The 15,196-nt window shown below is 40.0% G+C and overlaps 1 protein-coding gene across 1 annotated transcript; it reads right to left on the bottom strand.

Annotated features, from left to right (window-relative positions):
- Positions 1-11,087: 11,087 nt before the first annotated feature.
- LOC307027834 (zinc-binding protein A33-like) lies at positions 11,088-14,224 on the bottom strand. Its single transcript, XM_079696184.1, has one exon. It carries the CDS (start codon positions 13,451-13,453, stop codon positions 12,026-12,028), a length of 1,428 nt encoding a protein of 475 aa, XP_079552310.1. The 5' UTR covers positions 13,454-14,224; the 3' UTR covers positions 11,088-12,025.
- Positions 14,225-15,196: the final 972 nt, after the last annotated feature.

Genomic DNA, 15,196 nt, shown 5'->3' with positions numbered 1-15,196 from the left:
AGGATGATCCAGGTGAGACCGCTGACACCGGCTGCTCCGCTCTCCTGGGTCAAACCACTGGGTCAGCATGAAGATCTTCACCCAGCAGCTCCACTCCAGAGGTCACAACATCCCAGAGATCCAGACCGAAACCAGCTGCTACTGTACATCAACGCAGAGTCCCATCACTACAATCACCCTCCACCGTGTTACTGGAACTGAACCAAACAACATGAATTATTTCACAACCAGAATGCTGCAGCTGAGTCAGAGCGTACACTTCAACTTCATATTTCAAATATGAAGAGGAGTTGGACTTTGCAGTTCCCCCGTCACCATCGTATATGTTCCTTTATTACATGGCTTTGTTGAATACTCGATTCTGATTGGTCAATTCAGAACACGTGACACGTTGTTAATACCGAACAGACAGACCGCTGTCAAGGACTTATTGACCGTTGTTAAGGACGCTCACATCTGCAGAAAGAAGTCCGTTCGATTGCTTTTCTAACTGACAAGACAACAGTGACAAGAAAACAGCGGAGAAGTAACGGGCAAAAACCCTCCTTTTACGCAGCGGTCCAGACATAGACATCAAACGGTGACACATATTCAGTGTGCAGTTACTTTGGCATTAGGGCAGGGATATCTATATACTTTACAAGGTTTGACATAATTAATTGTGCTACTTTTAAAGCAAGCAGCAATGTTTTCAAATCTGTTATCAAAAAGCTCCTCAAAAACGCTATTGAAGCAGTTCCTGCCGACTACGGTAGTTCAAACAGTAACAACGGACTATTTTTCTTAGCGGATGCATGTCAATTTAAATCAATACAACTATTTTTTAAATCAATAAAATCATTTTTCTAAATCCATAAAAGCATTTCAATTAATAGTGGGAGTCATAACGTTACTTTGTTGAGAATGTGGCCATGTAATAAGCGGGATAATGCGCAGCGACTTGGTCATTATGGGGAAAAGAACACCGACAGGCTGATCAGGAGCCCGACTTTTACTTGAGGAACATTTGTAATGCAGGACTTTTACTGTAACATAGTATTCCTACACTCTGTTACTTCTACTTTTATTGGATTTGAATACTTCTTCTTCCACCTCTGGATATGACTTATGAATGAGATAAATATAAGAGAACCTCACCACACACCATTAGTCCACCGTCACTTTGGTCCTAGCGTCCACTGTGAAGAGTTCCTTCAGGCAGCAGATATTTGGTGGATGAGAACTAACCTTTCTTTGAGGTCCCCTCGTCCCTCCATGCCCAACATTGTCTACAAGTTTTAGTTTGACCCTTCAACATCTTGAGGACTTTATGGAGAATAGATGTATTATTACTGAGAGCTTGGGGACCATAGTGGGGGCTTCTCCTCAATGTAAAGGAATATCTTAAAGGTCCCATGTCAAGGCCATTTCCACTGATCATAATTCCATTGTTGAGGTCTACTAGAATAGATTTATATTGTGCAATTTTCCAAAATCACTTTGGTTTCTCATACAGCATCTCTGTAAACTACGTGTATTCACTGAATTTCACTCTCTGCCTTTAACGGCTCGTTGTAGCTCCAATAGCTCCAGCCCCCCACCCCCCCTGTGAGCACAGTGTGCTCTGATTGGTCGGGACGTTGTGAATCGCGCTGAGCTCCGTGGAGGTGTGGTTTCCTTGTTTAGCGACAGCGAAACACAGCCAAACTCACCCTGAGCACACACAAAGTCACAGCCGAAGTCAAAACAATAAGTGTGGCTTGATATTGAGTAAGAAAAAGGTTGATAAACGCTGTGAGAATGGCTCTGCAGAGAGAATGGGTCTGCAGAGAGAATGGGTCTGCAGAGAGAATTTCGCCGCGATCCCAACTGTCTGTTATCAGCCTGCAGCCAGGGAGGAGAGATCAGCAGAGCTGCTTGCACTGAGTGTGTGTGTGAGGAAGTCCGTGGATTGGTCAATTTGGACCAATCAGCGGGGGTTTAACGTAACGGCTCCACGGATTGGTCCATTTGGTTCCGGGTAACGCATGCCATCATGAGGTACCCGGAAGAATCAATGGACAGTGACGTATCTCCAACGAGGCGTTTTGGGGAGGTATTTTCTGTGTTAGAGTTTTACTCGCTACAGGGTGTACTTTGAGGGTTTTGACTCTGCAGACCGTTTAAATGCAGAAAAACCTTCATAACACACAAGGGGACGGGTAATAACCAGGAAAGCATGACATGGGACCTTTAATGAGCATTGTAATAAGAATCAAAGAAACTTGCAGGTGACCGACGTGATGTCTGACCCTGAAAGATTGTTGGATCTTGGAGGAGAAGAGGGGATAAAAATGTACGTTATATTTCATCATCAATGCTGAAACACTGCCTCTCTCTTTCCAAGTGTAGACAGGGCAAGCAATACACTTCTTTATCTAAAGATGCAAGACAGCCGTATGATCACTGTCTCTGATTTGAACCTGAAGACTTTCTATCTCCCCGCCATGGCAGAGGACACTGGGCCAGCCTTTCTGTATCTCCTCTCAGCTGTGGGCCCACACTTTATCTTCACTTCTATGTTTTGGAGAGAAAAATGTGACACAGGGAGAGATATGTAAATATAGGCGTACTTAAACTTGTCCTAACATGAAGAGATTAAGATCAAAATGTATAGACTCTAATGTTTGAATATACTTTTATTTTTATAGTGATGAATAAAGGAATTAGATCAACAATTATTTTACACTGAGGAGATAGCAGAGCTTGAGTGGTCACATCAGAAGGTCACCAACACACTTCAAGAGGCCACCTACCAGGGAGTTCCCATCTTCAGCCTGTTCAGGATGACAGGGGAAAGCCTAATTGGCTCATTAAACTACTTCGTGGTGGCGGGGCTTCAAGAGGTCGTGCAGGAGCTGACGCTGATTTGTATTTTTTAAAAACAGCTACTTTCAAAAAATAAAACAAGTCGTGAGCTACTTTTACTCCTCTTTTTTAGTTTTTTGCACTGTATATATTTAGCACATTTGAACATTATTATATGCTGACCTTTAACCTTTGTGTGCTGCTTGGGTCTGTGGGACCCGTTTTCAATGTTTACTAAAAGAAAATGTATGCAATTTAATTATATTAACCTGCTTTATTTGGGGGTGGACCTCACCTCCTCTAGGGGGGTCCGGGGGCATGCACCCCCGGGAAGATTTTGTTTTTTAATGTTGAAGTGAAATGCCTCAATCTGGTGCACTTTGAGCAAAAAATGAATTTATTGATACAGCTCTCAACACACTGAAAGGGAGCTGTATACTTTTCAATGATCCAAACATCTTTAGAATATGATCAAAACCAATAACAAATCATTTAAACTTGTTTATTCTTATCTTATGTTACCTAGTTAGCATTCTTTCTTTTTATTTATGCATTTTTTACTAATCACTCCCCTTTTAAACTTTTTTTTTTTTTTTACTGTCCTATAGCACACATTGGAATGATTTCTTACTTTATTTTTTACACCTAGCCTATATTAAATAGATAAATGTGTGCTCTCTCTAGCTCTCTCGCTCTCTATCTCTGTCTCGCTCGCTCACAGAGGCTGTGTGCTCCTCCGTGGCGATGACGGCTTGCGTTAAAAAATTATAATAAACATAGACCTATTTGTAAAGTGGGGGGACAAAAATGGGATTTCGAAAAGTGTCACGGTTAAACTCCTTGTGAAGTGGTGAGGTGCCGCTCCACATTGCTTTTCTACCCGACTGCAACGCTGTAAATGATTTTGGTTTCAGTTGTGTTTGTGTGAGCAGGCTCGGATTGGCCATCGGGAGATTCGGGACTTTTCCCTGTGGGCCGCTGCCTTTGGTGGGCCGCTGGCCGTGGACTTTCACAGCGCCGCTGCGACGGTACCGCACCCGCCGCTGCAAACACCCGCCGTTGTGAGGCTCCGGCAGATTTATTTAATAAATAAATACATTTTTAAAAACTCCCGTTCATCGCGTCCATTCACGACCCACCTATCACATCTCTGCGTCCCACCAGTGGGGCGCGCCCCACACTTTGAGAAACGCTGGGTTAAGGTCTTCTTTTAAATAAGAAAAAAGCTTTGGGGGTATCTAAAGATAAATATTAAGCCTGACAAATTACTTAAAGTTTAATATATTGCATGGTTTGTTTTGGAACTTGACAATCAACTTTCCTGCAATGTTAACTATGTTGAAGCACTTATTTTAACAGATATATACATATGTATTATACTCTTATAAGATGTATGTAGACAGTATAAGAAATGTGCAGAATACGACAGTTTAATGGTGGAAGTATGCACACATATTGATAGATGTCTTGTAATGCACTGTTGAGGAACCTGTGACCCAAGTTTTTGATTCATTGCATAACTACACCGTAGTTGTGTATGATATGTGAATACATCTTTGAAAATCTTGAAATCTTGAAAGGGATGTGCAAAATAGCAATTATATACAGTTGTTAATGAACTATTAGTAGAGAATAACGAGTAAGTAATATACTTTATACTTATTTACCAAATATCTCGCCTGATTGTTGGCACTTGACAATCACCTTCACTGAATTTTACTCAGGTGTAACTAAAGTCTGATTTAAGAGTTGTTTATATTTCACATCATTAATCCAAATCTGTAAAGTAACTAAAATAAATGTAGTGGAGTAAAAATACCAGATTAACCTTAAAGAAAGCCCTCAGGATTATAAAAGACCCCATCACCCCAGTCGCAAACTGTTCTCTCTGCTGCCGTCTGGCAGGCGGTACCGCAGCATCCGGACCAAAACCACCAGACACAGGGACAGCTTCATCCCACAGGCCATAAGACTATTAAACACCTGAACTTTAAAACAACATCCATAACATTCACCCGGCTGCTACTTAGAAATTACTTATCTAATACTGTATATCATATTCCAATCACTTGTATATAGACCCTTATTGCACTATTTCACTTTTTACTATTTTTCTTTTTGTATTTACTTGCACTATCTTTTCAAAGTGCTGTTTGACACTCGGCGTAAACTTTACTGGTCTCACAATTCGATTCGATTACGATTATCCTGTCAATGATTTGATTCGGTTCGATATCCCAGTGCATCACGATGCATAACAATGCGTTGCATCCTCAATTTTCAATCTTACTGTATGGATACTTTTTCATCAATGAATACAATCAGTCAGATAAATATGAACTTTTTTTATTCTATAGAAAGTGCATTACGCATCGATCAAACCACTTCTTTGTCTTCTGCTCTATAACATGGCACATCCTAAAAGTGCCAAACATCATTATGAGTGTGACAACAGGTAGCATTGAACTACCATGTGTATCATATCAAAATGTTTATTAAATTGAAATGAAATAAATAGTATAGGCCTGGCCTACCTATAGTGTAAAAAAAGGTAAATCCTCAAAAACAAAACATTCTGCAGTGCTGTAATCTTCAACAATGTTTTCAAATAGCAGCACTGAGCACTGAGCACTTCCTGAATGTGCCAAACAACAAAAACATGACTCACTGCTCAGCATTTGGGAATGTGTAGGTTATTCTGCAAGAATACTAGTTGATCCACATGTTCTGGTTTGAGAGTGCTTCTTTTTGCAGTGACCACATCTCGTGCAGTGGAGAAAACTCGCTCTGCAGACACACTTGTGCCTGGGATACACAAGTAACGCTTTGACCCCCGTGAGAGGAGGGGAAATGTGATCTCATGGACACGCCACCAGTTCAGAGGGAGAGATGATGCTTTACAGTATCTCTCTATTTCCTCCCTCGACGAGACAGGTGTCGGCGGGACCCCCAACGGGACAGGACATAGGGTTGGCTGGACCCCCTGCAGAAGAGTAGTCGGCGGGACCTCCAACGGCACAGGACATAGGGTTGGCTGGACCCCCGGCAGAAGAGTAGTCGGCGGGACCTCCAACGGCACAGGACATAGGGTTGGCAGGACCCCCGGCAGAAGAGTAGTCGGCGGGACCCCCAACGGGACAGGACATAGGGTTGGCAGGACCCCAGGCAGAAGAGTAGTCGGCGGAACTCCCAACGGGATAGGACATAGGGTTGGCAGGACCGCCGGCAGAAGAGTAGTCGGCGGGACCCCCAACGGGACAGGACATAGGGTTAGCAGGACCCCAGGCAGAAGAGTAGTCGGCGGGGCCTCCAACGGCACAGGACATAGGGTTGGCTGGACCCCCGGCAGAAGAGTAGTCGGCGGGACCTCCAACGGCACAGGACATAGGGTTGGCTGGACCCCCGGCAGAAGAGTAGTCGGCGGGACCTCCAACGGCACAGGACATAGGGTTGGCAGGACCCCCGGCAGAAGAGTAGTCGGCGGGACCCCCAACGGGACAGGACATAGGGTTGGCAGGACCCCAGGCAGAAGAGTAGTCGGCGGAACTCCCAACGGGATAGGACATAGGGTTGGCAGGACCGCCGGCAGAAGAGTAGTCGGCGGGACCCCCAACGGGACAGGACATAGGGTTAGCAGGACCCCAGGCAGAAGAGTAGTCGGCGGGGCCTCCAACGGCACAGGACATAGGGTTGGCTGGACCCCCGGCAGAAGAGTAGTCGGCGGGACCTCCAACGGCACAGGACATAGGGTTGGCTGGACCCCCGGCAGAAGAGTAGTCGGCGGGACCTCCAACGGCACAGGACATAGGGTTGGCAGGACCCCCGGCAGAAGAGTAGTCGGCGGGACCCCCAACGGGACAGGACATAGGGTTGGCAGGAACCCAGGCAGAAGAGTAGTCGGCGGGACTCCCAACGGGATAGGACATAGGGTTGGCAGGACCCCCGGCAGAAGAGTAGTCGGCGGGACCCCCAACAGGATTCCCAACAGGACCCCCAACAGGACCCCCAACAGGACCCCCAACAGGACCCCCAACGGGACCCCCAACGGGACCCCCAACAGGAACCCCAACGGGACAGGACCGGTCCCGAGGGCGAGGACCTCGGCCTGGAAATTCAGGGGGCCGGGCTCGAGGAAGAAGACCGCGGCTGGGGAACTCAGGGGGCCGGACACAAAGACGGGCAAGAAGGCAGCGACGGGACAACTCCGGAGGACGGGCAGGACCCGGAGCCGGTGGGACAGGCGTAGACGAGATCCTGGACATGACATGTAATGATGTAGTTTATAGAGATGTAATTTATAGAGATGTAGTTTGTAGAGATGTAGTTCGTAGAGATGTAGAGATGTAGTTTATAGAGATGTAGTTTATAGAGATGTAGTTTATAGAGATGTAGAGATGTAGTTTATAGAGATGTAGTTTATAGAGATGTAGTTTGTAGAGATGTAGTTTGTAGTGATGTAGTTTATAGAGATGTAGTTTATAGAGATGTAGTTTATAGTGATGTAGTTTATAGATGTAGTTTATAGAGATGTAGTTTGTAGAGATGTAGAGATGTAGTTTATAGTGATGTAGTTTATAGAGATGTAGTTTGTAGAGATGTAGTTTGTAGAGATGTAGTTTATAGAGATGTAGTTTATAGAGATGTATTTTATAGAGATGTAGTTTATAGAGATGTAGAGATGTAGTTTATACAGATGTAGTTTATAGAGATGTAGAGATGTAGTTTATAGAGATGTAGTTTGTAGAGATGTAGTTTATAGTGATGTAGTTTATAGAGATGTAGTTTATAGAGATGTAGTTTGTAGAGATGTAGTTTATATTGATGTAGTTTATAGAGATGTAGTTTATAGAGATGTAGTTTATAGTGATGTAGTTTATAGAGATGTAGTTTACAGAGATGTAGTTTATAGAGATGTAGAGATGTAGTTTATAGAGATGTAGTTTGTAGAGATGTAGAGATGTAGTTTATAGAGATGTAGTTTATAGAGATGTAGAGATGTAGTTTATAGAGATGTAGTTTGTAGAGATGTAGTTTATAGAGATGTAGAGATGTAGTTTATAGAGATGTAGTTTATAGAGATGTATATATGTAGTTTATAGAGATGTAGTTTGTAGAGATGTAGAGATGTAGTTTATAGAGATGTAGTTTGTAGAGATGTAGTTTATAGAGATGTAGAGATGTAGTTTATAGAGATGTAGTTTGTAGAGATGTAGTTTATAGAGATGTAGAGATGTAGTTTATAGAGATGTAGAGATGTAGTTTACAGAGATGTAGTTTATAGAGATGTAGAGATGTAGTTTATAGAGATGTAGTTTGTAGAGATGTAGAGATGTAGTTTATAGAGATGTAGTTTATAGAGATGTAGTTTATAGAGATGTAGTTTGTAGAGATGTAGTTTATAGAGATGTAGTTTATAGAGATGTAGAGATGTAGTTTATAGAGATGTAGAGATGTAGTTTACAGAGATGTAGTTTATAGAGATGTAGAGATGTAGTTTATAGAGATGTAGTTTGTAGAGATGTAGAGATGTAGTTTATAGAGATATAGTTTATAGAGATGTAGAGATGTAGTTTACAGAGATGTAGTTTATAGAGATGTAGAGATGTAGTTTACAGAGATGTAGTTTATAGAGATGTAGAGATGTAGTTTATAGAGATGTAGTTTGTAGAGATGTAGAGATGTAGTTTATAGAGATGTAGTTTATAGAGATGTAGAGATGTAGTTTATAGAGATGTAGTTTGTAGAGATGTAGTTTGTAGAGATGTAGTTTATAGAGATGTAGAGATGTAGTTTATAGAGATGTAGTTTGTAGAGATGTAGAGATGTAGTTTATAGAGATGTAGTTTATAGAGATGTAGAGATGTAGTTTATAGAGATGTAGTTTGTAGAGATGTAGTTTGTAGAGATGTAGTTTATAGAGATGTAGAGATGTAGTTTATAGAGATGTAGTTTATAGAGATGTATAGATGTAGTTTATAGAGATGTAGTTTGTAGAGATGTAGAGATGTAGTTTATAGAGATGTAGTTTATAGAGATGTAGTTTGTAGAGATGTAGTTTGTAGAGATGTAGTTTATAGAGATGTAGTTTATAGAGATGTAGAGATGTAGTTTATAGAGATGTAGAGATGTAGTTTGTAGAGATGTAGTTTATAGAGATGTAGTTTATAGAGATGTAGAGATGTAGTTTATAGAGATGTAGTTTGTAGAGATGTAGAGATGTAGTTTATAGTGATGTAGTTTATAGTGATGTAGTTTGTAGAGATGTAGTTTATAGAGATGTAGTTTATAGTGATGTAGTTTATAGAGATGTAGAGATGTAGTTTATAGAGATGTAGTTTATAGTGATGTAGTTTATAGAGATGTAGTTTATAGAGATGTAGACATTTAGTTTATAGAGATGTAGTTTATAGAGATGTAGTTTGTAGAGATTTAGTTTATAGTGATGTAGTTTATAGTGATGTAGTTTGTAGAGATGTAGTTTATAGATGTAGTTTATAAAGATGTAGTTTATAGAGATGTAGTTTATAGAGATGTAGTTTATAGTGATGTAGTTTATAGAGATGTAGTTTATGGTGATGTAGTTTGTAGTTTATAGAGATGTAGTTTATAGATGTAGTTTATAGAGATGTAGTTTATAGTGATGTAGTTTATAGAGATGTAGTTTATAGATGTAGTTTATAGAGATGTAGTTTATAGATGTAGTTTATAGAGATGTAGTTTGTAGTGATGTAGTTTATAGAGATGTAGTTTATAGATGTAGTTTATAGAGATGTAGTTTATAGTGATGTAGTTTATAGAGATGTAGTTTATAGAGATGTAGTTTATAGATGTAGTTTATAGAGATGTAGTTTGTAGTTTATAGATGTAGTTTATAGAGATGTAGTTTATAGTGATGTAGTTTATAGAGATGTAGTTTATAGAGATGTAGTTTATAGATGTAGTTTATAGAGATGTAGTTTATAGATGTAGTTTATAGAGATGTAGTTTGTAGTTTATAGATGTAGTTTATAGAGATGTAGTTTATAGTGATGTAGTTTATAGAGATGTAGTTTATAGAGATGTAGTTTATAGATGTAGTTTATAGAGATGTAGTTTATAGAGATGTAGTTTATAGATGTAGTTTATAGAGATGTAGTTTGTAGTTTATAGATGTAGTTTATAGAGATGTAGTTTATAGTGATGTAGTTTATAGAGATCTAGTTTGTAGTTTATAGAGATGTAGTTTATAGATGTAGTTTATAGAGATGTAGTTTATATTGATGTAGTTTATAGAGATGTAGTTTATAGAGATGTAGTTTATAGTGATGTAGTTTATAGAGATGTAGTTTATAGTGATGTAGTTTATAGAGATCTAGTTTGTAGTTTATAGAGATGTAGTTTATAGATGTAGTTTATAGAGATGTAGTTTATATTGATGTAGTTTATAGAGATGTAGTTTATAGAGATGTAGTTTATAGAAATGTAGTTTATAGAGATGTAGTTTATAGAGTAGTGATGTAGTTTATAGTGTAATGATGTAGTTTATAGAGTAGTGATGCACTTCAGGGCCACCGTAGTCGGGAGACCTGTTAACTTATTCTCGCAAATTACTCTGACCTACTAATTGACCTACCAGAAGTTATTGAGTCTATGTAAGTTTACTGCTTGGCTCAGATCCACCAACGTCATCAAGATCTCACCTCTATTATCTCCCGAAGAACCAGGTTCAATTAACTGCTGTTTCAATTCAGACGACCCGCTAAATCTGTTTCAGCGATCCCGAAGGATTTTGGTATCAGTAATGAGGTGTGGCCCTACCTAAGTGTGAGTGGGGCAGATATGCATTCTTACCTTAAATCAGGAGAGGAGAGCGCAGATGTCTTTTAAGCTTTCGAACACAACACAAGGGTTAAATACGTATTTTGTAGGAAATGATTGTAATGCATTACTATTTTTTTATTTTGAAGCTACTTTGTATTTGTTATAATGCTGCAGTGGAGTTGTATAATGTGAATGTGACTCCTGACAGTTTCTAAGAGAGAATGAAAACCACTCCATCAAATCAAACCCGTTGCACAGCTCCAGTATGCCATGCTTTACCCCTCACATGTTTTCTGCTGAGTCTCCTTCATCAGGGTGGGAGCTTCTTTGTTTACAGCAGGTTCATCCGTCACATGACTTCACACAAGGAAACAGAGATTTCATGAGTTTGGCATTTATAAATGTAAAGGTTAAAACAGATGTTTGAAGGGATGCAATTCAACAAATAAGAAGAGATTAGATCATTAAGAAATTCTGATTATTTATTTTTTGTTGTAAAAGTTTGTTGTACAATTGTCTTTCATCATTTATATTCTCTGTAATTTGTCACATGGCTATTTGACAGATATACCAAAGAAACAGAAATCAACCTCAGACACATTTCTGAATTAAACAGCTGGTTATTTAATCACAAGATATCTGAAGCAGCATCAAAAATACTACAGTTAATTATACAGCTGTTATTCCCTCTAGGTTAATTAGAAATTGATATTTTCAATTACCATAAATGTTATTGTCCATCTATATAGGACTGAAAATGTCACATAGGCTAACGAAAAAACATTGTAAGAATGAGATAATTAATTCCAATAAATGTATTAAATGACTTGCAGTAAAACAACATATCTCAAAATAATTCATCAAAAGACCCAAAAATATAAAAAAGTTAAACTGATAACGTATCCTGCTATAACGTGATGTTTGACTAGAAACTAGATGTTGATAAAAGGAGAACTGACAGCTTTGATTTGTTAGTTTGGTTGATTTCATGAAGTTTCAGCACGATATACAAACTTCTTACATTTCTTCAAGAATAGACACAAAACTTAATCAAACATTCTCATTTCATCCATTTCAAAGAATAACAGAAAATAAATTCATCCATTTAAAGATTTTTGGATAAAAAATGTGAACATTCATCAATCATGCCTCAATATATTTTAAAATGCTTTTCCGATTTAAAAAAAGTGTCAGTGAGTTAAATGAAAACTGTAAACTATAGCAATAATCAATCAAGTTGTTTTGTTTGTTTTTGACTGACTCTTTGAATATAATGTGTAAAAATGTCATGCAAAGATGAATATCTCATTATCATCTGTTGATTATTATCTTGATTGTTCCAAAGAGATGTAGACGGAGAGTGAAGTCAGAATAAAGTCTGAACCAACACTCCTGAGCATCACAGAGGAATCTCACTTTGACAGATTTTGAAATCAGCAGTTTTAGCATCAACAGCTGCTCCAATACTGAACCATGGGAAGAGTTTCTCAGTGAAAGTGTCTCTGTGAGTGCAGATGGGAGTCATGTCTTCAGGGTCGTAGAAGGACACCTCCCCCCTGTCATAGTCCAGCTGGACTCTGATCCTCTGGAGATTCTTCTTCACTCTGACAGTCTCACCAGCACCATTAGAGTATTCTCCATCGCCATGCCATAAACACCAGATTCCATATTCTGGTGAGACACTGGATGTCTTTCCCTTCCTGTCAGCTGACTCTTTAGTCAAACCTATATTCCAGTGAGGATGATCTCCCACCTCCACCTCCCAGCTGTGTTTCCCTGAGCTGAAGCCCTCAGAGCCCAGAACGGTAGCAGAGTAAGTGTATCTCTCTGGATTATCAGGAAGCTGCTGAAATGTGTCTCCACATCTTACACTGGTCAGATCATCAGACAGAGAGAGCCAGCCGTTTGCAGTGTTTGGGTCCAGAATGACAGGACTGAAGTGGACCTGCTCCTTCATCTTCTCCCAGACTCTGAAGGACAGGTTGCCCAGGTGTTTGGCCACATCTGTCAGCGCTCCTGAGAGCAGCTGTGGGTCTGACAGTGAGCTCTGGACTCTGGCTCTGCTCTGAGTGGCTTTATAACTGCTGAGGAAGGGCATGTTGTGTTTCTGCAGATCTTCTTCAACAGCAGAGATACTGTGTGACAGAGAGGAGATGTGATCCTGAATGCTCTTCATCTCTCTGCTGATAGTCTTCCCTTTCTGCTCCTCTTCCTCCCTCAGAGCTGCCAGTCTGGACTCCTCTTCCTCTTTCAGGAACTGATGGAGCTTGATGAACTCTGCTCTGATCTGCCTCTCTGTGGACAGCAGCTGCTTCTCGGACACTTGAATCACTGCATTGTATGCTTTCTCGACTCCTTTGTATGTGTCCCTCTTGTCATGCAGAGACTCTAAGTCAGATTTCAGCAGGTCCTTCAGCTCACTGACTGCTTGTTCTACAGGAACCACCTTGTGACTCTGGTGGAAAGAAAAGTCACAGACAGGACACACAACTCTCTCTTCATCCATACAGAACAATCTAGGCTCTTCTGGATGTTTACTACACACCACCTCCACCTTCTTCTCTCCTTTCTCTGTCTCAGATGATCCAGCTTTCTGTCTCTCAGCAAAGGAGTCAGACAGTTCCTTCAGTGCAAAGTTCCCCACAGGATCTTTGGAGGACTTTCTTTTACAAATGGGACAGTTTTTGTTCTTACTTTGTTCCCAGAATGTCTGCAGGCAGCTCGAACAGAAGCTGTGGTTACAGCCCAGAGACACGGGATCTCTGAAAGTCTCTGAACACACATGGCAGCTCAGGAAACTTTCAACAAGGGCGATTTTCTCAGCCATTTGGAATTAAAGTTATTTCTAGAGCAGGACTCACCAACTTACAGTCTCTCCACTTCTCCCCAAATATACTCCAAACGTGTGTCTCCGAGCAGAACTCTCACACCCTGTAATGGCGTCTCAGCGCTGTTCAACAATGTGAACGTTTCCTCTGACCTCCGTCACAGGGTGAATTATCAACAACAGGAAATGGATGGAGTCAGGATGTCTTCCAGAGGGAAATTTCCTTTGGTATTCAGTTCAGGATGATGACTTTGTCCAGGTATCTGTTGAAGAAAAACATATAAGATGTAATACGTTGAAAAATATATATATAAAAGTTTGAAGTGGACAGTTTGTGTTCTTACTTTGTTCCCAGAATGTCTGCAGGCAGCTCGAACCGAAGCTGTGGTTGCTACACTTAATTGTACAGCTATAATTACATTTAGGTTGCTAAAGAAAATTGACATTTTCAATTGACACAAATGTTATTGTTCATATATACAGTACGGAAAAACTCAATTTCAATGACTTCTGGGAGTAAAACAACATATCTACTAATAATTCATCAAAAGTCCTACAACTATCTTACATTGTTATAGTATCTTAACCTGCTATTAAAATGATGTTTGACTAGAAACCAGATGTTAATGAAAGGAGAATTGACAGCTTTGATTTGTTAGTCCTGTTGATTTCATGCAGTTTCAGCAAAACATACAACATTTATCCATTGTTTAAAAGCAAAGAATTCACAAAAAAAACATAATCAAACATTTCCAGGACATCGATTCAAAAGAAAAACAGAAAATCAATTAATTTATTTAAAAATGTTGGATAACAAATGAAAACATTCATCTTTCATGCTTCAATATATTTAAAAAATGATTTTCAGATTCAAAATATAAACAATAACGATAAACAATCAATTTGTTTTGTTACACTGAGACTTTGAGTATAACGTGTAAAACTCTGTAATTAAAACATGATCACATTTTTTGAACATTAAGACATTTAATAGACTGCAATTCAACTCTGATTATCATCTGTTGTTTTGTATCTTGATTGTTCCAAAGAGATGTAGACGGAGAGTGAAGTCAGAATAAAGTCTGAACCAACACTCTGAGCATCACAGAGGAATCTCACTTTGACAGATATGAAGTCTGCCTAGATGATCACCCAGGTCAGGTTGAACTGCTTCTAAATTAGAAATACCATTAAGTTTATGACTGCAGTTCAAACTACCAAACAGATTAAAGTAGTTTCAGATAACAGCCACAAAAGCATGCAGACATGACTACAGAGGATGTTATGAAATCATGAAATACTTAATGACTTGGAAACATGAAGCTCAGCGCAAGTTCAACCAGGAAGACCTTCTTTACTCATTCATTTCCTATGTCCATGTTACTACTCTCTCTCTTCTCAATAAGTGATCAGGGGCGTCACTCCCCAGCTTAACCAATCACTTTGCTCTATTCTCACAAGCCTATCACAGCGCTCCGCTAACCCTTTTAAATCTGCACTCCCCCCTCTGTCAGCTGTGATTTCAGGTGACTCGACGCAACCCTCCTCTACCCCTTTTCACCTCCTGTCCCTCTGAATCCAGGGTCAAGCTAAGCCCCTCCTCTTCAGACCGAACCCAACTACCCATTCACCACCACCAGGGTCAAGCTAAGCCCCTCCCCTTCAGACCGACCCCAACTACCCATTCACCACCACCAGGGTCAAGCTAAGCCCCTCCCCTTCATACCGACCCCAACTATCCAT

The sequence above is a fragment of the Notothenia rossii genome (assembly GCF_949606895.1).
Source record: "Notothenia rossii genome assembly, contig: scaffold_61, whole genome shotgun sequence".
Taxonomy (NCBI): Eukaryota; Metazoa; Chordata; class Actinopteri; order Perciformes; family Nototheniidae; genus Notothenia; species Notothenia rossii.
The sequence above is the reverse complement of the archived record's forward strand: the minus strand, read 5'-3'. Positions and strand labels throughout refer to the sequence as shown.